The sequence below is a fragment of the Amphibalanus amphitrite genome, unplaced genomic scaffold (genome assembly GCF_019059575.1).
Source record: "Amphibalanus amphitrite isolate SeventyFive unplaced genomic scaffold, NRLGWU_Aamphi_draft 000205F_arrow, whole genome shotgun sequence".
NCBI lineage: Eukaryota > Metazoa > Arthropoda > Thecostraca > Balanomorpha > Balanidae > Amphibalanus > Amphibalanus amphitrite.
The window spans coordinates 528,808-551,446 of NW_024881700.1; the positions used below are offsets into that span (position 1 = coordinate 528,808).

General features: G+C 53.0%; 1 protein-coding gene across 2 annotated transcripts; it reads right to left on the reverse strand.

Moving 5' to 3' along the window:
• Nucleotides 1-1,932: 1,932 nt before the first annotated feature.
• LOC122385017 (mucin-5AC-like) lies at nt 1,933-22,553 on the reverse strand. Of its 2 annotated transcripts, none has more exons than XM_043372952.1 (19): nt 22,377-22,553; nt 18,327-18,526; nt 16,558-16,717; nt 15,916-16,075; nt 14,985-15,126; nt 14,480-14,648; nt 14,053-14,168; nt 13,495-13,760; nt 12,495-12,978; nt 11,872-12,158; nt 8,459-8,561; nt 7,896-8,054; nt 7,348-7,558; nt 4,954-6,994; nt 4,513-4,631; nt 3,979-4,164; nt 3,487-3,600; nt 2,905-3,045; nt 1,933-2,373 (listed from the first exon to the last, which is right to left on the reverse strand). In XM_043372952.1, exons 2-19 carry the CDS (start codon nt 18,456-18,458, stop codon nt 2,312-2,314), a joined length of 5,052 nt encoding a protein of 1,683 aa, XP_043228887.1. In that variant the 5' UTR covers nt 18,459-18,526; nt 22,377-22,553; the 3' UTR covers nt 1,933-2,311. The 2 variants fall into 2 exon arrangements, with proteins under 2 accessions (XP_043228887.1, XP_043228888.1); XM_043372953.1 differs by having other exon boundaries at nt 3,979-4,161; nt 22,377-22,524.
• Between the last annotated feature and the right edge of the window lie 86 nt (nt 22,554-22,639).

Genomic DNA, 22,639 nt, shown 5'->3' on the forward strand with positions numbered 1-22,639 from the left:
AGCGATAGACGACGATGCACCCGCTGTCCCGTCTCATCGATTTTTTTTCGCCCATATCTCTTGGTGAAGTTTTTGGTCGTACAATGTCATTTGGGTAAAGCCTATCACGGTAAGCACTGATAAAGTCAATTGACCTCATTAGCCCGTCTTTCATACAAACAGGGACTCTGTACCAACTATCAACTAGTGACGTATCGCGGGCTTAGGGGGAGGGGGGAGGGGGTCGGTACCACCCAGCCCTTGGTACGGGCCGCCGCCGATCGGCCTCGGGATATCGGCGATATATACAAAACACCAGCCTGCCGCGGGAGGGTGACATTCTCCAGACTGCGGGCGATGACGACCCCACAACCCGCTCCCCGTGCGCTGATTGTGTAAATAGCACACGTGGCGCCACATAGTGTCATCAAGATACTGCAGTTGTTCATGGTCGCTTCTCAGATTAATGATGTCATCATGATAGGCTTGGTTCTATCTTGATTCAGTGAAATCGCCCGGCCGCCTCAATGCATTGTGTCAGACTTCAGAGCCTCATTTCTCCCCACTCACCACCGCAACGGTATAGTATGAGGGTGACCCCTCCGAAAATGCCGCTGTGGCCTGTCCCATTCCGGTCTCCCGGGGACCCTCACTGGATCTCCTACTTCCACAGACCCCCGATGTCTGGTCAGGGTCTCCTCCCCTAGGCCACCTGTCCTGCGTCCTCAAAGACAACCCCTCATTCCCCTCAGTCACATACACTATGTTATCCTCCCCTTAGACCGCCTGCACCTTGTCAAGATCTCCTATCTCCTCCCTCAGCCCCTTCAATACCGTCCCAGCATCCCTCTCTCCCCAGTGATACTCGGTCCGGTTCTGCATAACCCGTCACGGCGTGGGCCGCAGCGGTTCGCCTTGGCCCTCTCTCTCCGGCCCCGGCCCCCGTGACCGCGTGGGAGCGTCCTATGGGGCCGGACAGTGTGGGAGTGCCCTATGGAGTCACTCTCGGGGAGGGCAGGCGGCCGGCAGACGGTCGCCACTCGTGCCAGGCGCCGCGCGCTGCGCAGGAAATGATACCGCAGCACCAGGATGCGGTCTGTTATCGGTGGAGAGCGAGAGGGGAGGCACCGTGTCACTTGGGGAGACAGGGGAAGTGCGCAGGCAGAGGGGGAGGGGTAATTCCAACGCTGGTGACAAATTATTGTTAGTATGGATTCTACAGTTGTATATTCGTTTGTATATTAGTATGGATTCTACAGTTGTATTCTACAGTTGTACAGTTGTTAGTATGTATATCCAACTGACAATTAATCGTACTGGTTTTGTCACAGTTCGTCGCAATCTTACCGTTTAATCATGGTTTACGAGCGCCAACGCTCCAGCAAGAATGTGCCATGGGAGCTATTTAGCAGCCATTCCAACGGACGGGCATCACGATCGCCGCAATATCTCTATCCTTGCATCGCCAGCTAAAGCACAACGTTGTTTCCCCCATAGCTTTCGTGTGGTCCCGGTGGGCGCTAAACCCCCGGACGCTCGGCTCCAGGGAAGGCCAACGGACGTCCTCCGAGAGTGCAGAACCGATACTTGTACCGACCAGAGACGTCTCCCACTGTGTGAGGGTGCAGAGTTCAGGACGTGGTGTCCGGACTGACCGAAATTTGGCAGACTCCAAACATGTTCTGGGTAAACCGCACTGATAGAGCGTCCTGCCATGGACTAGCGTCGTCGGTAATTCACCGTCGTACACCACGAGACATCTGGCATCCTTGTACACTGACGAGTAGTCCCAAGCTTGTGAAAACTTCGTGCAATGTCCTATATGACGCACATTGCGTTACATAAACGTTTTATGAGCATCAGCACAGACTGCCAGAGTCCAAACATTTGCGGCCTACGCATTCATAATCTCAGAGTTACTCCGCAGCAGAACTCCAGTCAAAACACACGGTCTTAGAATCCTTACATTTCCAGCGAGTTTATTTACAAGAATGTACAAAATGAGTCAGAAGCACATGGATGCATAAAACAAATTCAAATAATAATTTGTACACGTAAAACCACTCGACAATCGCCGACCCTAAAACCGTGCGTAAAATCGATCTGTTTCTCGCTCATGTATCTCTCGCTGTCTATCCGCGTGGCCGCCGGGGCGGGCGGGGGCGGGGGCGGGGGCGGCGCGGCTCGCCCCTGCGGTCGGAGCGTCCAGGAGCGTCCCGCCGCCGGCGACCGTCAAAAATAAATAGTCTCACAGGGCGCTGTGCGGCGTCCTCCGAACCAAGGTAAAACGATCACAGCTGTGGGCGGACCGACTGCGGCCGGCCGCCGGCTCTCACGGCGTCACGAACGACGGGCGCAGCTTCTTCACAGAGGACTCGGGCGGCGGCGCCGGCGCTGAAAAAACGGAGCGGGATCGTCAGAGGCGAGGTACAATGTGATGGTAACTCATAGTCAGGTCTCTTACAGACAAATAAAGACACTACATGTGGGGCAATGAAAATAAGGGTTGATGATCAAAAGCATCACTCCTACATCTTCGCAGAATAGGACATCAAGATAGACCAAACGCCAAGAGGGAGAGTAAACTCTCATCGCGGCCACAGACGCCATCTTTTGTGCAGATAACTAACCACTAGTAACGCAAAGCCACACGCGCAATTCACGTTCTCACGAAATATAGTCGTCAGTCCCATTAAAAAAGCTCTCTTTAGGGAAAAAAAAACTGATAGGAAAACTGCCGGCTATAATCAGTCCGACCTCCTATTAGTCCTCCCCGTTGGGAAGTCGTCTAGGTTACTTCAAAAGACTAACTACGATTATCTATATCCAACACAACAAAACGCCTGGCCCCCATGCACCGCAGATACCGTCTACCTCAGACCCAGTAATGGAGAAACCCGTCATCCCCCGGGGTGCATTACTCACTGTCTCGCTGTTTCTTCTTCAGCTTTTTGATGCGCCGGTGAACGCGACCCAGCTCGGCTTTCACCGTGGAGTAGCGGTCCCGCAGCTTGTCAATTTGTTCGGTGAGCACCTGGATTCTCGTCTGACGGTCGGCAGCATCATCTGGGGAAGCAGGGAAATGTGGGGTTAGAATCAGAGCGGGGCAAAGACACCCACGGACGGCAGTCGCTACACGGCGTGGAACTACACAGACATACACCTACACCGATTGGCTACATTGGACTTCAAATGACGACGAAAAACACGGGTAATGCTGATGCTTTCTCAGATAGTTGCAGCAAAGAACTTTTGGCAGGGTTAGATATACTTTCAATGAGACGAGACAAACTGTGCGGATTACACTGAAGTTTAGAATAAATCTCAACGCTTTAAAAAAAAACTCCAAAAATTATCTTTTTATGAGCATACATGGAAAATATAACCTGGCTCCCAAACAGCCATGAGGAAGGGGATCAGGAAGCATTTAAATCTGAAAAGATTACACAAAACCCAGAATCCCGCCTAGCGGGGCATCCTTTCGCCCTCTGCTCTCCGGCGACTTACCGAACGTGACCATGAAATTGTACTTGTAGGCCTTCTCGGCGCGGCGTGCCTCCGGGTCCGCGTCGCCGCGGTCCCCGTTACTCCGATCGTTGAGATCATCGCTGTCGCTCACACCTGGGGACGAGGGCGGACAGTACACCGTCAGTCAACGACGGACGAAAAAAGCAGCACACAAGTCGGAGCGGCAAAGAACGTACATGACGCAGTGTATTCAATAAAAAAGCGGGTAATGTGCCGGCGAGGGAAATATGGACGAAATCGATTTTACTCGTTTCATGCAGTCATATAAAGTACCAAATACAGCAGCTACTGAGACAAGACCATTTAAGGAGCGGCAAGGCTCGGATATCATTTTCTTACAAGCTGTCCCATAGCCACCATCACATCATAAAAATCTACCATCTGCCACTCACAACCTTCGAAACCGCTTAGCGTGGCACCCGGGCCCGAAAGCCACACATTCATCAACTCGACGAAATTTCTTAGTCTCACCTTTCCCACTGCGTGCCGAGATGCGTCGGCGGCGTCGTCGCGTGCGGCGCCGTTTGGAGGTGGGTTCGTCGTCCTCGGCGGCGGCGGGGGCGGGCGGCTGCTGCCGGAGACCCCTGCCGGCCGGAAGGCTGGCCGGTGCCAGAGACGCCACCAGGCCGTTCACCTCCGACGACGGTGTGCCCGCTGCTGGGGGAGAATAGAGCGGAGACGGTTAGACGGACGGACGGTAAGTCACGAACGGCAGACACGGGAAAGACTAACGGTTACAGCAATACCGCACACAAGGATACGGGCAAACTCCGAGCAGATTTATCACACTGACCCTGAAGACTGACTCCAATGTTTCATAATAGTCGTTCCAGCCCAATGCTCGCATTTTACTGTTCATCTCCCAGACAAACCGCTGTCAGTTACCAACAACGGACTCGCTCCGCTGCCTGCCAAGTCACTGTCAGCGCTACTGACACATACACGCTGGCAGCCAGCCTCCACCGTCTGGGGCCGACAACCTCCCTCCCAGCTCTGAGCACCTACCTGACCGAGAGGCGGGCGGCCGAGCGGCGTCGGCGGCACCAGCGCCGGTGCCGGGACTGGCCTCTCCCTCGGAGGAGACTGGTGACCGGCCACCGCCAGGAGTCACCTGCGCCGAGCCCCTGCGGACGGACACACATACGACCCGTCAGAGACTGAATATAGGGCAGGGGATGGGAGGAGCACATCCTGAACAGTGGACCGTGCTATGAATGATCAAAACAGAGCACAGCTGGTTGGGAACCCTCTTTGTAATTAAAACGGGGATGAATTGAAATAATCATTTACCAGCATTTGTTCCTGTATGTCACACCATTACTTCACGATTCATAATTGTTCTTAAACTGAACGAGAAGCATCGGCCCAAAGTGTCAAGCTATCAGACAATCCCTTTTTTAACATGCATTAGTTCGATCCGGTCCATCATCCCTGCTCCGTGCTCACCGTTTGGAGGAGAATTCGCTCCCCTCCGGACTGTCGGGTGCCGACGCCACGGCTCGCTCCCGTCTCCCCTCCTCTGCTCCTTCCCTCCGCACTCTCTCCGCCTCCTCCCTGCGCGCGGCCGGCGTCCTCTCCAGCTCTGGCCTCGGACGGCCACTCTCCTCCGCCTTGGCCCGGGGCCTCTCCGGCTCCGGTTTGGGCCGCACTCTCTCGGCCTCTGGCTTGGGCCGCGGCCGGTCCGTTTCGACCTTGGGTCGCGGCTCCTCCCTTCGGAGTCGCTCTGACTCCACCTTGGGTCGGACCGGCTCCTCATGCCCGTCCCGGCGCGCCCGCTCCGTCTCAGCGGCCGGCCGCACTCCCGACGGCAGGGACGCAAACGGCATCTCCATGCGGTCCGAGGCGGCTGAGGCCGGCCGACCGGGGCCCTCCACGCGCTCCGGGCTGCCCGGAATCGTCTCCCGGCAGGTGAGGTCGCACCCGGAGCCGGCGCTCGATTTGGCCGGAGAGGAGAGGGCTGCCACGCGCCGCTCTGAGTCGGGTTCGTGGCGCCAGCGCGCGGTCGGCTCCCGGCCGCCGGGGCTGCCCGAGTCGCTCGCGGCTGCTGCTGGTGCAGGTGGCGGGGTGGCCGCTCGCGCTGCTGGCGGCGGTGCGACGGATACAGAGGGCGACGGGGCGGCCGCGGAGGGAGCTTTGGTCGGCGCGGACACCGACGCAGGTACTGGAGTAGGCGCTGGGGCCGGGGCCGGCGCCGACACGGACGTCTTGGCGGCCGCTGAGGAGGGCGCCGGGGCCGGTACAGGCGCTGAGGAAGACCCCGGAACCGACACGGGCGTTGGACGCGGCACGGGCGGCTTCTGAGGAACCGCAGCAGCGGCCGGCGCGGGGACTGGAGGTCGGACTACCGCCATCGGCGTCGGCTGCAGCCCCTTGGCGGCCGCGGGCGGCGGCGTGCGGACTGGCTCGGCGCGCGGCAGCAGCGGCTGGGCCGGCTCGCTGGAGGCGCGGCCGGCCGGGCCCGGCAGCGGCGCAGGTTTGTACTCGGCAGCGCCCAGCACCTGCGGCGCCGGCTGCAGGCGCGGCGGCGGCGGCAGCGTCACCGGCTTCACCGAGGACGCCTTCACCAGGGTAACACGACTCAGCTGGAAGTCGGTCAGCTTGGTGACCGTCAGTTTCGGCGTGATCACGGTGCCGGTCGTCGACAGCGGCGGCTCGGCGCGAGAGGAGGGTGACGGCGAGGCCGACGCCGCCCTCTTCTTGGCCGGCCGTCGCGGGCTCGGGGTCTGTCCGGGCGCGCGGCGCGTCGGCGTGCGGCGCGCCGCCTTGCTCGGCGTTGACAGGGGCGATCGCGCGTCGTCCCCGGCCAGCTTGCGCTTCTTGCTTGGGGACGGCGACAGCGACAGGGCCGGTGAGCCGGGCGATGCACCCGCTGCCGCTGGCGACGGGGCGGTGCCGGCCGTGGCGGCGGGGCTGGACGCCGGTACCGGAGGCGCCGCCGCCGCCGTCGAGGGCGGGTTGTCCGCGGCGCCGGGACTGCGGCCCGGCCGCGCTCCGTACGTGTTTATCACATTTTTCAATTTGCTGGACGCATCGCGCGCCGGAAACCCGTCCTCGCACTCATCGGTGAACTCATAGATATCACTGACGCTGCTGCGCGTATCGGCGGGCGCGGCGGCGGCAGCAGCGGAGGCGGGGGCGGGGGCGGACGCGTCAGACGTCGAGTCCGCCTCCGCCTGGCGCGGCTTGGGTGCAGCACCCTCGTCCGAGCCGGCCTGCTCAGTCCGCTCAGCACTGGCGTTCGAGTCCTCCTCGCCGCGAGTTGCACTCGGCGACGCGGCGCTCTTCACCGGCGTTTCGCTGTCGCGTTTCCGGACACGTCGGCTGCCGCGGCGTGTCGGCGTCGTCTTGCCGTCGTCGTCGGCGGCGTCGGCGCCGGTACGGCTGGCGCTGGTGGTGGAGCGCTGGCGGGCCAGCCGGCGGCGCGCCGCAGCGCCGTCATCGGTACCCTCGGCCGGCTCTGGCTCTGAGTCGGAGGGCGCCGGCGTTCCTGGTGACGGAAACAGCCGCAGTCAGATGAAACGCCCACAAAAGCACGGCAAGCAGCACACACAATAGTCATATCCAGAAGACTTCGCTACCGCGGATCGCGTATTCATTACAGTACGTAACATATGGGAGCGTTTATACTCTTTACATAGGCCGTGTATATAAGTCTGTAGTGAAGGAGTGTGGCAAAGGTTACCGAATTTCGTGACATACTTCAGCCCCATAATTCAACACCAGACGTTCAAGCTTAGCTAATCTCTCTAATCTCTGTAATCATCTCACACATTCAAATCACCCTCCTTTTCCAACCACTCTACGTCCAGTGCCAACCCGTGTCCGTAACGCGTCCGTTACCTTTCCGCGTCGTTTTCCGGTCGCGCTCGGCCGACTGTCTGACAGCGGCGCGGCCGGAGCTGCCCGGGGAGCGAGCCACATCCGAGGCCGGCGTGGAGCCGCGGGTGGACGAGGCTGCCGGCGCCGACTGCACCACTGGCGAGCGGCCGCGCCGACCGCCTGATGGAGACGGCACTGAGCCGGCCGCAGACGCCGCCGCAGTCGCCGCCGGCTGGGACAGAGGCAGAACGCGGTTAAATGCCAGTCATCTAAAATGAACATTGCCTGCATGCCTCATCAAGACACAATACGCTGATTTATACTATCAAAGTCGGCAAGTTTCTGCCAAGTGCCAATAATGATGATTTGTAATTTTAGGGCACCCGGACTTCAGACAAGAGGTCATCGACGCCCATTTTTGCCAATAGATGCAGCAAAACATTCCCGTCTACAAAAGTCGATCAGCCCGTCATCTCCAGCCCAAATCGGCTTTCTCACAGCTCAGGCTTCTAACAAACATCTAAACCCTGCCATCCCCAGCGTTTCCCTGATAGGCAAATGGTTCTCACCTTCGTCTCCACACGACTGTTTCGGCGTGCGCGCGTCGGCGCCCAGCTCAGGTTCTCTATGATGCGGTTACGCTTGACCCACTCGTCGTAGCGCTTGTTCCAATTGAGATAGTGGATGAAGTAGCGACGCACTGGGCTGACCGGGTCCACCTGCAACACCTGGGGAGACAAAACGGAGGAGGGTGGGTCAGACGGGCCGACCAAAGCTCAGACAGACGGTCTTTACGGCGTGCTAAGGTTATCCCCAGCAGATGTTATCACGAGATGTTAGCACTTGATCACAAAAATTTTGGATATCCGAATAGTGATAATGGAACTTCAGACTGTGAGACAGTGATGGATACACGCCGTAGTCCGATGTCCGATGTTAGCATGTCATTAGCGTTCGTACAACGGACCTAAGTGTTCCCAGAGCCTTCCCGGGTGACGATCGAAATCGTCATTAATGATTGTTTACAAACTACCTTCCATTTTAATATCATCACTCACTGCGCTCCCCATCAGACTCCCAAAGGCGGATCATCGCCTACGATACCACCTCGAACTACGCCCATCACACAAACCTTAGCCTCGTAGATGGTTCTCTCCTTCTTCGAGTTGATCTTGTACAGGACGGAGACCTTGTCTCCCACCTGTACGTCCACGTACGGAGGCAGCGTCTCCGGACTGCGGGAACACGACGGAGAGCACATGTCAGAGGGTTGACATACAAAAAAAAAAAAAACACACATCCGATGAAAGCACGCGACACACATAGCAGACGGTGAGGTGCACCACACAAGGTTGTCAGGCAGGGCAGAAAGGGGACCAGTCCCATACGTCCACGCAATGAGGCGTGAGGGAAGATCGATTGGACAATTATAGAAAGGCGACAGGGTGAAGAACTAAATCAACGGACACTCGCTGATGGTTATTACATTTTTAAAACTACGACACGTTGCTATTTTGTGATCGATCCGTAATGTTATGAAACACCAACAACTGTCAAGTGTCACGCATTCTCAATACGCTAAATGTCAGCATCATGCCAACACACGACCACTCTAACTCAGTATATAAGGCAGCGTATCTAACTTGTCTTTCAATTTCATTCGTCAGCGAATTCAGCATCTTTATTCGAATCTCTGCGGCCCTTGGCGTGCAACGTCCCATCCACTGCGAGAGACCCCCATAGCGAGGCACCTCCCCCACCCTCCCCTCCCCACGGCGTCGCGGCGGTGCGCGCGCCGATCGAGCCGCGTGAGCCCCTCCCCTCTCCCCTCCACCTCCCCAGCCGAGCCTCCGCTCGGTGACGTCACGCTCACACGGCCGGTCACGTGACCGGTCTCGGCGCGTGGCCGTCCGGCCGGCCGGCAGGGGGCGGGGCCGCCGCCTGCCCTCCCCTCCCCCCGCTTCCCGAATGCCACGGCGGATCAGAGTGGAAGCTAGAAAGACAATCCCGTGATTCCGGACTCGGTGGAAGGAATATGGAGAGAATACGGCCTATATTCTTCCTCCACTCGGCGGTAAGTTGATGGACGGCGTACCCGCCGGCCGGGTAGAGGGGCAGGGGTGGGGTAGAGTGGCGGGGAGGGGGTCGGAGAACTGAGGGGTGTTCACGGGCACCGCACACTGCTGCGTGCGGTGTGTGCGGTGCGTCCAGCAGGCGTGGGGGTAGGGGATGGGTAGGCGGCTCTGACGTCACGGCTGCGTGCGGTGGACGGTCCGCTGTGGCCAGTCCCGACCGGCCACAGCGGTCGCTGTGTGCGGTGACGGAAGGCTGACGTAGGGACGCAGTGGGCGGAGCTTGGAGGCTGTGTGCGGTCCGACCGCACACAGGGCCCGTGAACAGCCCTCCGGTCGGGCCGGTCTCCGCGGGCGGCCGAATTTCATAGAGACGCCTGCCGGCTCCGGGCGAAGTCAACAAGCCGGCGGGCTGTGCACGGCTAGCTCTGCGGGTCAACAGTCGGAGGGGCGGGCCGCGTACACCGGAAGAAGGGATTGACCGACACCGCGCCGGCATCCAATGCGGGTTGCAAACACAAGAAGGGAGAGGGACTGACGGGGCACCACGCCGGCGTGCGCCGCGGGCCGCACACGCAGCGCGGCGGAGGCAGGCGCACAACACTGCCACTGCAGGGCATGATAGGCTGCTTCCCTAAAGAGGAGGAATCACAATACTAAATACGGCCAAAGAAAACGATTGTTGATAGAGTTGGTGGCAACACGAGACCGCCATCTTATTTCATGATTTAATTTTCTACCAGGGTTCATCATTACAGAATGCTAGCCGTATAGTATTAATGCTTTTGGATGTTTCAGGTTATTGAGTATCTAGTAACGTCACGCAAAAACTCTGTTCTAGTTTGTTTAGTTACTTGACCAATACAGGTGATGGGTACTAATAAAACAACTTTTAACCACAGCTATGGACTTTCAGTCAGGAACGTGTGAAAACTGTCACGTGGAACACGCTAGTCTAGACATGGCCAGCCGACCGCATTGCTACCTTCTGGCGGCCCGAAGCTTTTCAACCTGCTCAGCCATGCGTTTCATGATTTTGCGCCTCTCTTCGCGGTCCCGCCTGGCAGAAAGGTAAGTGATGATAAGCCACCAGCAGCCGATAGCACAGGGGCATTATTCATCAGAAGCAGTCTAGAGCTTATGCTCAAGATAAGCTTGTCGAAAGGCAGCGCCAAGAGTTCAGCTATTTACAGACGTTGCCTGACGATGGACAGGAACGATTTTACATTCCTGCGGTAATTGGGAACTAGTTATAAATAGCTTGTTCAGGAACGTTGTAACATACCTACTGGGTTTACTTGCTCCATTCTGGTGAGCATTGTATTACCGGTTTATCATAGATGGAGACCAAACTTCATACAAGTTGGGTCAATGCAATACCAAATGCAGCATTATATAAAAATTCAAGCCAGCTTAACCTTAAACTTGCATGAAATACGTAACGTTTCGTGGCGGGACTGTTTTTACAGTAAAATGCGGCTGTTCTTCACCCGGTTCCCCAAACTCCAGACGCCCGTGTCTGGCCCCGCAAGGTACCCACTGGAGCAGCAATATTCAGCCCGGCGTGGTGCAGCTCGGATCGTAACGGGACGCTCAGAGACCTTTACACGCTGTGTCACCACGTGAATAAAGTTTAGCTATTTGGAGACGAAATAGCATAGCGTGTTGCTCCTATTTGAACACAAACCCCGCTGGATTCACCTATGCCATTTCAATTACACATTTTATTAAAGGGACCCTCCCACCTTCAAAAAAGTTAATGAATTGGCATGAAAGTGATGTCGCTCGGTTCAGAAAGAGCAAAAACGAATATGTACCAAATTTCATCGAAAAATATTCACCGGTTTTCAAGATATTAGACTTTTACTTTTGTTTAATTTTTGGGATCTCCGCTGTTCCTAGCGACTTTATTTGAAAGTGCGGCATTTGTTACGCGCAAAGCAGCATATATACTACCGCGTGCTACAAAACGTTTTAGTCAAACAATTAAAAATCGTTAGATATCTGCACTGACGTCACACATTCAGAGGGGTATTCCTATGCATTAGCCCCTCTGAATCAAAATGCTGCAATTTTGAAATTCAATATTTCCGATTTAAGGCATTTCTCGATGTTGTGAGTGCCGAAACCGGTAATTGTGAGCCAGGGACCCCATTTTGGCTATCTCAACTCAAATCTAATGTTAAGGTGGGAGGGTCCCTTTAACCCCAAATGCCCTCAACAACCAATGCAGCAGAGTGCAATCGCAATCCTCCACCAATATGGATGCAGTTATCCTGAGATAACTGAACTGAAAATGTCAGGATACTGAACGCATGATAGCCGTCCGATTTCCTACCAAACGTAGAACCCGACAAACCTCGTAAAAAACCTACAACTTATCGCAGTATCCAGTCACATAGTAGACTACACAGCAGATGGCCAACCCACCCAGACAGCCACTCCCGATAATTCTCCCCGACCGAGTACTCACTCATCATCGTCGGGCGACTCGTCTTTGCGCCTCTTGACGGGGCCGCTGCGGCGGCGCTCTCCTGCCGCCGCCGCCTCCGCGCCGCCAGCCGCCGGGGCCGGGGCCGCCGCTCCCGGCGCCGGAGAGCCCTTGGTCTCGCGGAAGCTGGGCCGCCGCTCGCGCGGCTTCTTGGCGGGGGCGGGGGCGGCGGACGAGGAGCTGGACGCCTTGTCAGACTTGTCGCTCGGCGCCGGTGACGCGGACGACGCTGACTCCGACTCCTTGTTACGGGCACGCAGAGACTTGGTCTGTGAAAGATAATCATCAGGACATACTGTAAGACGAGTTGAGGTTTTGGGCGTCCAGATTACGGAGGTCATTTGCGCACATGTATCGCGAGACCACGGTATACATGGATGTATCGCGAGACCACGGTATACATGGCAGGATAAGTTCGTATGGCAGTAACCAAAGAAACGTACGAATTAAGTTGATTAAAACAGAATACGTAGGTACGCCGGAATAGTACGAAAGCACTCATTATATTTAAATATGACTCGAGCAAAAATATTACGTACACTTAAAGTTAGATACTTTATCACTTCCGGAACCACTGTATGCTATTTTCCCACCGTCCTTCTCACCTCTGCATCCTTTTCCTCCGTTTTGGGCTGCTCCTCGGGCGGCTCCTTCTTCACATCCTTTACATCATTCTTCTTCCCCGTCGCCCTCCTTTCCAGCGAGGCAGCCCGCTTCCTCTCTGCCTCACTGCCGCCCGCCGGCGTCGCCTTCTTACGCGACTTGGCCGCGGGGGTGACTGGCGTCGATGGCTCCTCTTTGACTGGAGCGGCAGCCGCCGGCGGGGGCGGCGGGGGCGGGGGCGGTGGAGGCGGCGGCGGGGCGGCCGGAGCCGGGCTGGCCGAGGCCCGCTCGCGCTCCTTGGCGGCGCGGCCGGTAGCAGGCGCCGGTGACGCGGCCGCCAGCGGGGCCGGACTGCCGCTGGAGGCGGTCCGGTCCCGCTCGCGGATCAGACTTCGTCCGGAGGACGATCGGACCTTGGTGCCGCGGGTGTGTGACACCAGGGTACAGCCCAGCTTACGCTGGAACTCCTCGAAGTGCAGTAGATACCTGCCGGGCGGAGCAGGGTCAGTGTCAAACCACAGGCTGGTAACTGGGACACGGTCCGGCCAGCTGTTACGGTAAAGCCGGGGTAAAGACGGGATAAAGACGGTAAAGCCGTGCGGCGATCACAGCTGACTGCCTGGTGCTTCGAGGTAGTTCAACACTCAACCACATTTCCCAAAGTCTGACCGAGAGTCAGACGGGGCTAAAGCGGTCTCAATAGCCACTGGCCGTGGTAAGCAGCAAATATCCGCCAAATGATCCCATTCCACTCCAGCCCAACAAAGTGTGCCCAGTCACAGAACTATCCCCTAGCGACACAGGCCAGAAATAGGACATCTATTCTCAGAACGGCATGAAGTCGTTACCATTCGCAAACAGCCTTGTCAAGCTAATAATAGCATCAAATTCCACGGGGATGTAAAATGAACCCGAAGCCCTTACCATGCTGCACCGACTGAACCATCTGTTAACAACCCTAAATAGCCGTCTCTTCCCATGAGTTTCCCGAGCGTCACTCACCGCTTGTAGGCCACTTTGACCGAGTTGGTATTAACTGGACTGGACGAGTCCTGCGTGAGGCGGGTGCCGACCGTCTTCCACACGTTCTGGTTGGTCACCTTGTTGTAGCCGCCCTGCCGCTGTACCACCTTCCACAGCCGGTGCAGGTCCAGGTCGCGCGCTCCCACCGTCGGCGCCCGGTTGATGGGTGTGCCCCGGTCGTCCATGAACTTGTACAGCTGCGCCACAAAGTGGTCCTTCTCCTCGCGAGACTCTTCGTCCGAGCTCTGTGCGGGAACGGATGGGACGGGGAAGCGGGTTAGTAAACGAAGCTATCCCCATGCACACTATTGAACCGACCAGCAGGAGTTCAACACCCAGACATCAGAACTAAACGATGAACAAACACGATAAAACGACGAGCAGCGATCAGTTCCCGGAACAAACCCCAGCCTCGACAGCATTTTGCATATCGCATAGTGCCACGAATCCTGTAGCGGTCGATCAGGCAGTGCATACCGTACAAGTGTGTGTCACGCCCATCCCCCAACCCAGACTGCCTCGCTGCCGCACCCCTACCTCGGAGTCTGACGCGGTCGTGTTTGTTTCCGAGTCGTTTGTGCCAAACAGCGCATCTCGGTCCCAGTGCGGCGGCAGCTCGTCACGATCCAGGTAGTGCACCGCCTTGTCAATCGCTGAGGGACGAGAACGAGAGGTCAGTGTGTGCGAACATATGGTTAGGGAAGTGAGACACTCAGACAGGTGATCTGCAGCAGAGCTCAGCAGGTGGTCTGGATACCGTCTACGGGGGAAATACCCCATGATCAGCCGCGCTGGCAACGCGTAAAAACCGCCATCGTGAGTCACGAAGCAAAACACATTGCTATGAGTCTCATATAGGTACCACGTTCTAACCACCAATACCTTTACCATTGCCACCTCACGCTAATTCAGCCGACCCACCTTGCCCGCCCGCCCTTCACGCCAGCCCGTCCGTAACCGATACCTGTTTTGAGACTGTTGTTATTTTTGGGCACAAAGTCGCGCTGGAACGCGCCCGTCTCCTTCTTGGGCACGGTGTAGTAGCGTCCGTCCTGGAAGCTGCGCACCAGGAAGTCCCGCCGCGCGTCGATCTGAGCGGTGGGCGCCACCACCAGCGCCGGAAACCAGTTATCCTACGGGAGGCGAGGGGAGGGCGGTCAGCCATGTGCGCGGGAAAGGCGGTAGCGAAACAGAGATTCCAGAGCATGTAGAAATATAAGATAGACACACAATATAGAAACAGGCAACTTGATAGAAATCATACCGAAGGAATTCACTCTTTTGTATAAAACGACTGTCCTGACTTCAGCCGCTGTATGACGCGGAAGCACCTACATCCCGCAAACAGTGAGGTTTCGCCAAAATAAGTTTCGCCAATCCAACCTACAACTCCCTAGCGAGTGCAAGGAGCACGGTTTCTGACGATCCCCACACAAATCCCCGTCCCGAGAGCCCGTCTCCGTGCGTACCTTTTTCTTCTTGTTGTTGTCCATCTCGACACTGACCACCTTTCCGACCATCATCAACCAGTCAGAGGTTTTACGGGCGGCCCGCTTCGTCGGCGAGCCCTCTGTGTCGGAGTCACTGTCTGACTCACTCGAGTCATCCGACCTGAGAGTCACGGGGGAGAGTCAGACGGTGGTAGGCCTGTGGCGGATGAATTTCGTGCGCTGTGTCGTTCAATAAAATAAATCTCGCAAGATTGCCCTTCCCACAAACAGCGCAGACGCTGTCACCGAGAAAAAAAGCAAGAAGTCAAGACATCACACGTTCCGGTCGACAATGGTCAGTAATAGGTCAATTAGAGATGACATTGTGCCGACAGCATCCCAATTATCATCTGGATAGCTAGCTCCGACTGACGACAAAATCAATGCTTCTCTCACAAGCACATCCAACTATAGCATGCTAGCTTCAACTATCATTTTTCGGGAAAGACAGACGCCAAAAGATTCATTGATGAAGGTCGATGAGATGCGGGGATCGAACAAATAACTTATAAATCCACGGAAGCGACTATTCAAATCCCTCAAGTGCAGCATAAGGATAAACGTCACTTCTCTAAATCATACAAATCGCGATTCATTGCAATTGATTGCAAAATAACTACCGGGTTGGACCAAATCCAGGAAATTTTAGTACGCCACAACAGCTGAGCACAGAGCCTCAAAACATTAACATCGATTAGCAGCCACCATAATTCAGCGGCCGACAATAGCAGTGAAATCCACAAGCCCAACGAATTTCTCTATGAGTTTAAATAACACTTACAGTGCAATCAGGCTGCTCATTCTCACACATTATCCCCCCTGCACTCTTTCCCACAAGCCCCCTCCCCGCTTCCCGCCCTGCCTGCCCTCAGGGCTCAGTCCCCCTGCGTGCCCCGCCCACCCCACTCACTGGCTGGCGTTTCCACGTCGTCTCTGCCGTACTGGGTTCGAGAAGTGTTCCGGATGTGTCAGCGGCAGGTGGTCCAGAGACTCTGCCTCGGTGAAGTGCCGGCCCGATTTGAGACAGAGAGACGTCCGACGTAACGTCGTAATGTCACCGTCGTCGAACACTGCCGGTGGTAGAGAGGTGGGTGGTTATACGATGGGAAGAGTCGGAGAGCGCCTGGACAGGCGACAGCTCAGTGGTCACAAGACACCGGTTCATCGGACGCTACTCCCACAAGGTTAAACAGGCACCGGGTCATGGGGTAGTGAGCAAACGATCAAAACTCCAACATTTAAAAGCCAAAGCCAAGCATTCAAAGCTAAACCCCGGTCAAATCGGCACCCGGTTACCGGGCAGCAATCACATGGCCCGACTCCCAGACGTGAGTTCCCGTCAAAAGCCCGGTCCCAATTACAGTCAATAGCGCTGCCACGGACCCGCCCTACAGAACATCGGCAATCTTAGCGGGCTCAACACATGAACAAATGAGAACAAGATGTCCCACTTGACCTTCGAAACAACAAAGCGCCAGAAAACCACCTGAAGACACCACACTCCACTTGAGCGAGATCGAATTCAAAATCCGACCGAAGGCCGGTATCTTACCGACAGTATACTGGCTGGTGTCGAAAATCTTCACCACCACTCCCTCGAAGTACTGTCCTTTGTCAGGATGTTTGACTTCGACGCTGGAGCCCACGTGCAGGCGACCCTTGATGTGCTCATCACTAACCACTACCGTTCCCATGTTGAACTTGAGGTTAACCTGGAGAACGCAGTAGTAGTCGTCACACACCACACACAAGCAAGGGACACAACGACAGACTGAACGACAGACTGACTGCTTCTCAACCAATGACCTGCCTCCGGAAGCCACAGGGGCGGGGCGGTGCGGTGCGGGGCGGGGCGGGGGCGGGGAGGCACGAACCGGCGAGTACGGTCACAAGGGAACGATAAACAGGCCAGCCAATTCCGCCGGCCGGCGCGATCGACACCAAGACGCCCGCAGAATGCGGCGGTACCAGTGGTTAACGAGAAGTGGCCGGAAGATTGTGGTGGCGGTAGCAAATACTTCTATCACAAATAGGATCGTAGTAAGTGGGGTACGGTATTGATTCGAGAAGTACCTATTGTACCGTTCGACGACACAGAGTGGTCACGATACGACAAAGAAAATAGCACCGATAGAGATGTGAAAATATGGCGGTGGGCGTCATTAATTCGTGCTCCCGGAAACTTCAAATCATGCCCATCAAAACTGATAACGGAGGGTTAATTGATTGGTCGTGAGGTTGGCAATGGTGAAGTCATTCTAAAAAAATCCCTAAAAACTCCCAAAGCTAAAACAAGACGTGCTGGAACTTGTTCCCAATGCACTTATGCAGTACAAGCTCATTCATCGACATAAGTAACAGGGTTGGCATTTTTGCCGGCAAAAACTAGTTTTTGCCATTTGCCGGTTTAAACCGGTTTTAACCGGCATAAAGTGGCAAAAACTGGCAAAAACTAAAACAGTCAAAACGCTATGCCTCTACATGCGTTTGAGCAGGACACGTTTAAAGTAGGATTCAGTCAATACAATATGCTTTCAAACAGAAGTGGTATCTTGACCATTTTAGTGTTAAATAGTTCCGTGAGTCCTCTATAATTAACCAATAAGGCGCCTTTTTGGTGAGACAAATGAGAAAGTGCGCCGGCGGGCGGCGAGTATTGAAGAAGTGGGAAAGGGCATCTGCCACTGACTTGTGCACCGGACCCTACGAACCGGTTCCTAACAGTGTCAGTGCCAAATTTGTGCTTAGTCGACGTAGCCGTTCTCCCAATCTGGAAGCGTCACCCCGCACGTGCGCACGTGCAAAATGGACCCCGACCGACTATGCACGACACCCTACTAATCAGTCCCTAACGGTGTCCCAATTTGAGCGCAATCGACCCAGCCATTCTCGAGGTCTGGTCGGAAACGACTCCTGCATATGCTCATGTGCAGAAGCACACCAACAGCGATGCATGAAAGTGCACTTCCCGGTGGACATCTATTGACTACCGACAGACATTTTAAGCAGCGGTAAACTAGCGAGACAATGCTTACTGGGTCCCAATGACAGACATGACTTTGTACATTTCAACCGATTGCTTTTTAGGCAAACAACGCAGTTTTGGCTACTTGAGTTTTTGCCAGTTTCTGCCAGTTTTTGCCACCATGGTTTCTGCCAGCCGGTTTAAACCGGTTAAAACCACTGGCAACAACCAGTTTTTGCCACCCTCTGCCAACCCTGATAAGTAATACGTCCCACGATCTGCGCCCCCAAATTGGCCCACCCCGTTCCTCCAGTCGCCCAGTCGTTTCCACTGCGCTATAGACTGCTCATACTGACCTTGGCCTTGACTTGTTTGACGACCTTGCGGACCTTGGCCTCGCAGAAGGCGCCGCGGTACTTAGCGCTGACCTCCGTGCCGACCTCGAGGTAGGCCGGGTAGGCCGGGTCATCCGCCTGGATGCGGGCCATCCGGCCGGCTGCGCGCTGTGCTCGGCGCGGGGCTGCACTGGACGCTACCCAAACAGAAACAATAACACCTGCCGGACACAGAGGCGGGCGGTCAGCGGACGGTCAGGTCACAGGGCTGACCGCAGGCGAGAGGTCACTTTACGGGTCATTGGTTGGATGACGGTCATTGGACATACCAGACGAACACTCACTCGGGAACAGGTCAATGTCAGCGGGGCAGTCATCGGCCAGTGGATAGGTCAGGTTTGGCCCCAGGAACGAAGGACAGACAAGTTGCGGCACGTGCGAGCCAGAAGGGCGCACCGTCGCCACCTGCCGCCGCACGCAGCCGGCCCATACCGGCCCGCCACCTACGGGGAGAAACGCGAACTAAAGCCGCAGTAACTAACGTCAACGCTTCCCGTACGCTCAACAGGCAAGGAATGGGATTATTGGCTATTGCCAAAATATCCTAACCTTAATTTAAGGCAGTTTTGCTGAATCTTCAGAAAGACAACACTCTTTTTAAAGTCAATTGAAAGATATGAGAGAGTGGTCTGTGCTCTTTTCATGGATAGCTTTAGTAGAGCAATACTGAGAACCAAAGTTGGCTGAGAACCAATAACATAATTCACAATATCTTCCCATTCTATAGAGCTTTAAAAATGATATTTGACCACTATCCAGAATAGACATTTGATATGTAGTTACTCGACTGCAGATCGGCGCGTGTCCAACTCTCAGTTATTGTCCGTGGATTTTGTCCGTGACCTAAGGTCAGATCCATCCTATGCCGAAGGTAGGCTAATATGACTCAATTGTCCTCAGATGGATGTGAATTAGTTCCGACGATCGATACATGACACTTCTACCGGCGGAGATAGTCAGAGTTTGTGAGGGGGAAGCCATAGCCATTGAAGCTCTAATTCGTTTTTACTATAATTTCGCTCATTTATCAGGCTGCATCCACGATGAACTCTTACGATAGACGCGACAATAATTCGTTTTGACGCGGATTTCCCGTTCTCGATTCTCGATACTCCCTTCATACTAAGGGTAGGATCGTCCATGGTTACACTTAGTCGTTCTAGGCTCAAATCATTCTTGCACACATTTTTTGTAAGGATTTTTTTCTCGACCTGTGTTATGTCACACTGGTCCGTCACTTTTGAATACCAAATATTGATATCAATTGAAGGTCTTTGCAGTAGAACATTGCCCAGCAAAGAAAAAAATGACAAAAACTGAAATAACTGTAACTATAGTATACTATGCATTGTGTAGCCACTAATGACAAGTGATACTAGGTATGTCACTAAGAATCACCTTCAGTTTCTCGTCAATGACCTAGCAACTGGTTTTTAACAATCAAGTCTACACCTTCTTATGCCCAATTTCGGTGGCAGTGCACACATTTCAGTAATAGTGCAGGTGATTTGGACAGTATACCTGGTCTGTCTGAAGCAAACTGTCAAAATCGGTTGCACTATTACTGAGCCATGTGCAGTGTGCACAATGTAAGTCTATATCTGGCCGTAAAAGGCGCAGTCTCTGGCCATTGGCAAACGGGGAAGGGACTTTGCTGTTTTGACCGCCTCCCCCAAATGAGCCAAAGCTTCAAGGACAAAACAGGTGTGTGCGTCATCATAAGACGTACCGATTGGTACACAATTTTAAAGTCTCAGGTCAACTGGTGACCTGAGGTTAGGTCAAAGACCAAAAGGTCGAATGTTTGGTGAATACCTAAGGTAAACATTGTCACAGGACAACAATTTTGGCACAATCATTTCTGTCAAGTCTAGCTAAATCAAATGGCAGACTTCTTTGTCTGGGAAAAGCCAACTCATATGCTGGACTCAGGTCAATGCCAGATGAATGACAGCCAGGTCAAAAATTGGTTAAAGGAGGACATATTGCTTTCCATTCGAACTGGCCAGTCTTGTTTAAGTCCATTTAGTGGGTTTCCCTGTTTGGTCGAGGTATTAAAAAAGCTTCAAAAGAGCTTAAATGACTCAAGTGATATAAAATATGTCACACTGACCTAAAGTCAAAAAATTAAAATTAAAATAGGGATGGGACCTTGTAATTAGGATGTAAAAATGCAATTCCTAGTGCACAAGATGGGACTACATCATGTCCAGTAGGTATCAAATAAGCATTTTCACAGTTTAAAATAAATAGTTTTTTCATTTCACATTTACTTATGTGAAATGTGATTGTGTGATTGCTTGAACAATGTGACCTAAGGTGCTTCTTTGAAAAATCTGAGATACACAGCTTGAAAGCACTCAGAAGCTTCCTTCACCCTCAAATATTAATCTTCCTTTGGTAGTTTCCTGCCACAAATATATATATATATAAAATGAACCATTTTTGGACCATGCAGAGGCTCAAGTATATCATCAGCTAGTGATCTGACTTCAAAATGTGATTGATGCCAAAAAATCCCAAATAAATCAAAGTCAAGTTGTACCAAAGGTGAACCATTTATCTGCATTCTGTTCTGAGATATTGCAGAGTAAAATAAACATCTTGGTTGCACCAGGACCAGTAAGTGTCAGGAATTACTTGGTAATTCCAAATTAAGGTACTGCTGATCTGATCTTTCAAAAGATATGTTCACCTAAAACCTTTCATGAAAATCAAAAATTGCTTAGTCCTGAGTTGAAGGAAAACCCAGCTCAGGAGACTGAGAGGATCAATTACTAAGCAGCTGCTGCTATATAATATATAAATTCTTAAGTGTCTTCCACTGTTATGTTCATTTGCTGCCCTTCAGCAAGAGCTGAATTTAATCTAATGGTAAACTTTATGGGAGTAATTTGATCCCAGGCACAGAACAAAAGTACCATAACAATCAACAGAGTTGAATCTGCCTAGAACACATTCATGATCAAATTTAGAAGGCAGGTGCTAAGTGGGAGATAGTGGTATCTGGCTTACAGAAAAAGTTAAGAAGATTATAAATTCTAACATTGCTTTTTCTTAGTTTACATGATCATAATATGACTAGGTACCTACCTGATAAGACTTTGAAATGTGAAAACTCTCACGAAACATTCCAATATTTTGTGATAATGAAGCAAACTATGTTTCTAGGATGCCTGGATGAAGAGATGATTTTGGCCACCTAGACTGAATTTTAGCCCATATTCTTAGGTAGTTGATCAAGGTTAAGGTTAAGAGTAAGGTTAATGAGGTAGGTTAGACATGGTCTATCTATGTCTTATGATGATTTATGATGACTCTGATTGTGCTGAAACTTTAAAAACATGATTAGCTCTATTGAACAGGTGGCTGCGTGCATCACTGCCATATTCAGCAATGCTCAGCTTTATGAGAACTACCATTAAAACAGCCATATACCTACTGGTGTTATAAAACTGATGAATTAACAGTACTGAGCAACAAATGGCCAAATTTATATGTCAGGTTATTCTTTTATTCACAAACTATAATAATATCAGATTCAGGTTAAAATCATTCCAATACTACAGCAACTTTTCGGCATTAAACTTTGGAAAACAAAAGCCAAAAATACGAAGTGCCATTACATTATGCTCCATATAAGAATTGTGTGGATACACTCAGCAACTCTTTTGAAAGAGAATGTTCTTGAAAATCAAATTAACTTACAATCATGAAAAATTAATAAGAAATCAAGGCATATGCCAGAAGAAATACCAAAAAGATAAGCCAACAGGACACTGGCAAGAAGGAAAGTAGGTAAATCAATATGTGGAGACCTTACAATGGTGCAGTGAAATGATAATCAATGAATAAACTGTGAGCCAAATGAGCACCAAAATACTCTTTTCACTCTACAATGCGGTACATAAAGCTTTGAAGCTGAATCAGAATGGAAAACGTTACAGTTACGAATGAAAGGCAGCAGGCGTGGCAATTCAACAGCAAAATATCAGTAAAATGAACCCTCACCTTTATAAGGCTTTCTTCTGGCAACTTCTTACTGGTAGCACACAGATAAAACATGAAAACCTCAGTAATTCTACTTTAACTTCCAAGCTTCGAGCGCCTCGACCCCATTGCAAACGATTTCACGACGACAACCGCGGCTGTCTGCGACGAACAACTTGCGCCAGAAGTTGGCAGTGTGCCAGTAAACAAGGATGGGAGGCATTTAGTATCGATACTTGTTCCTATGCCAAATTTTAGAAGTGTTTTGACTCGTATAATTTAAA

What these genes read in the sequence shown, in the direction of transcription:
- LOC122385017 (XM_043372952.1), bottom strand. Translation starts at nt 18,458, where the DNA reads ATGGCCCGCATCCAGGCGGATGACCCGGCCTACCCGGCCTACCTCGAG. An exon ending in CGGAGGAAAAGGATGCAGAG is followed by an intron (nt 12,159 to 12,494) that starts GTGAGAAGGACG and finishes TATCTTTCACAG; the next exon opens with ACCAAGTCTCTGCGTGCCCG. An exon ending in GAGTCGCCCGACGATGATGA is followed by an intron (nt 8,562 to 11,871) that starts GTGAGTACTCGG and finishes GTGTTCCCGCAG; the next exon opens with TCCGGAGACGCTGCCTCCGT.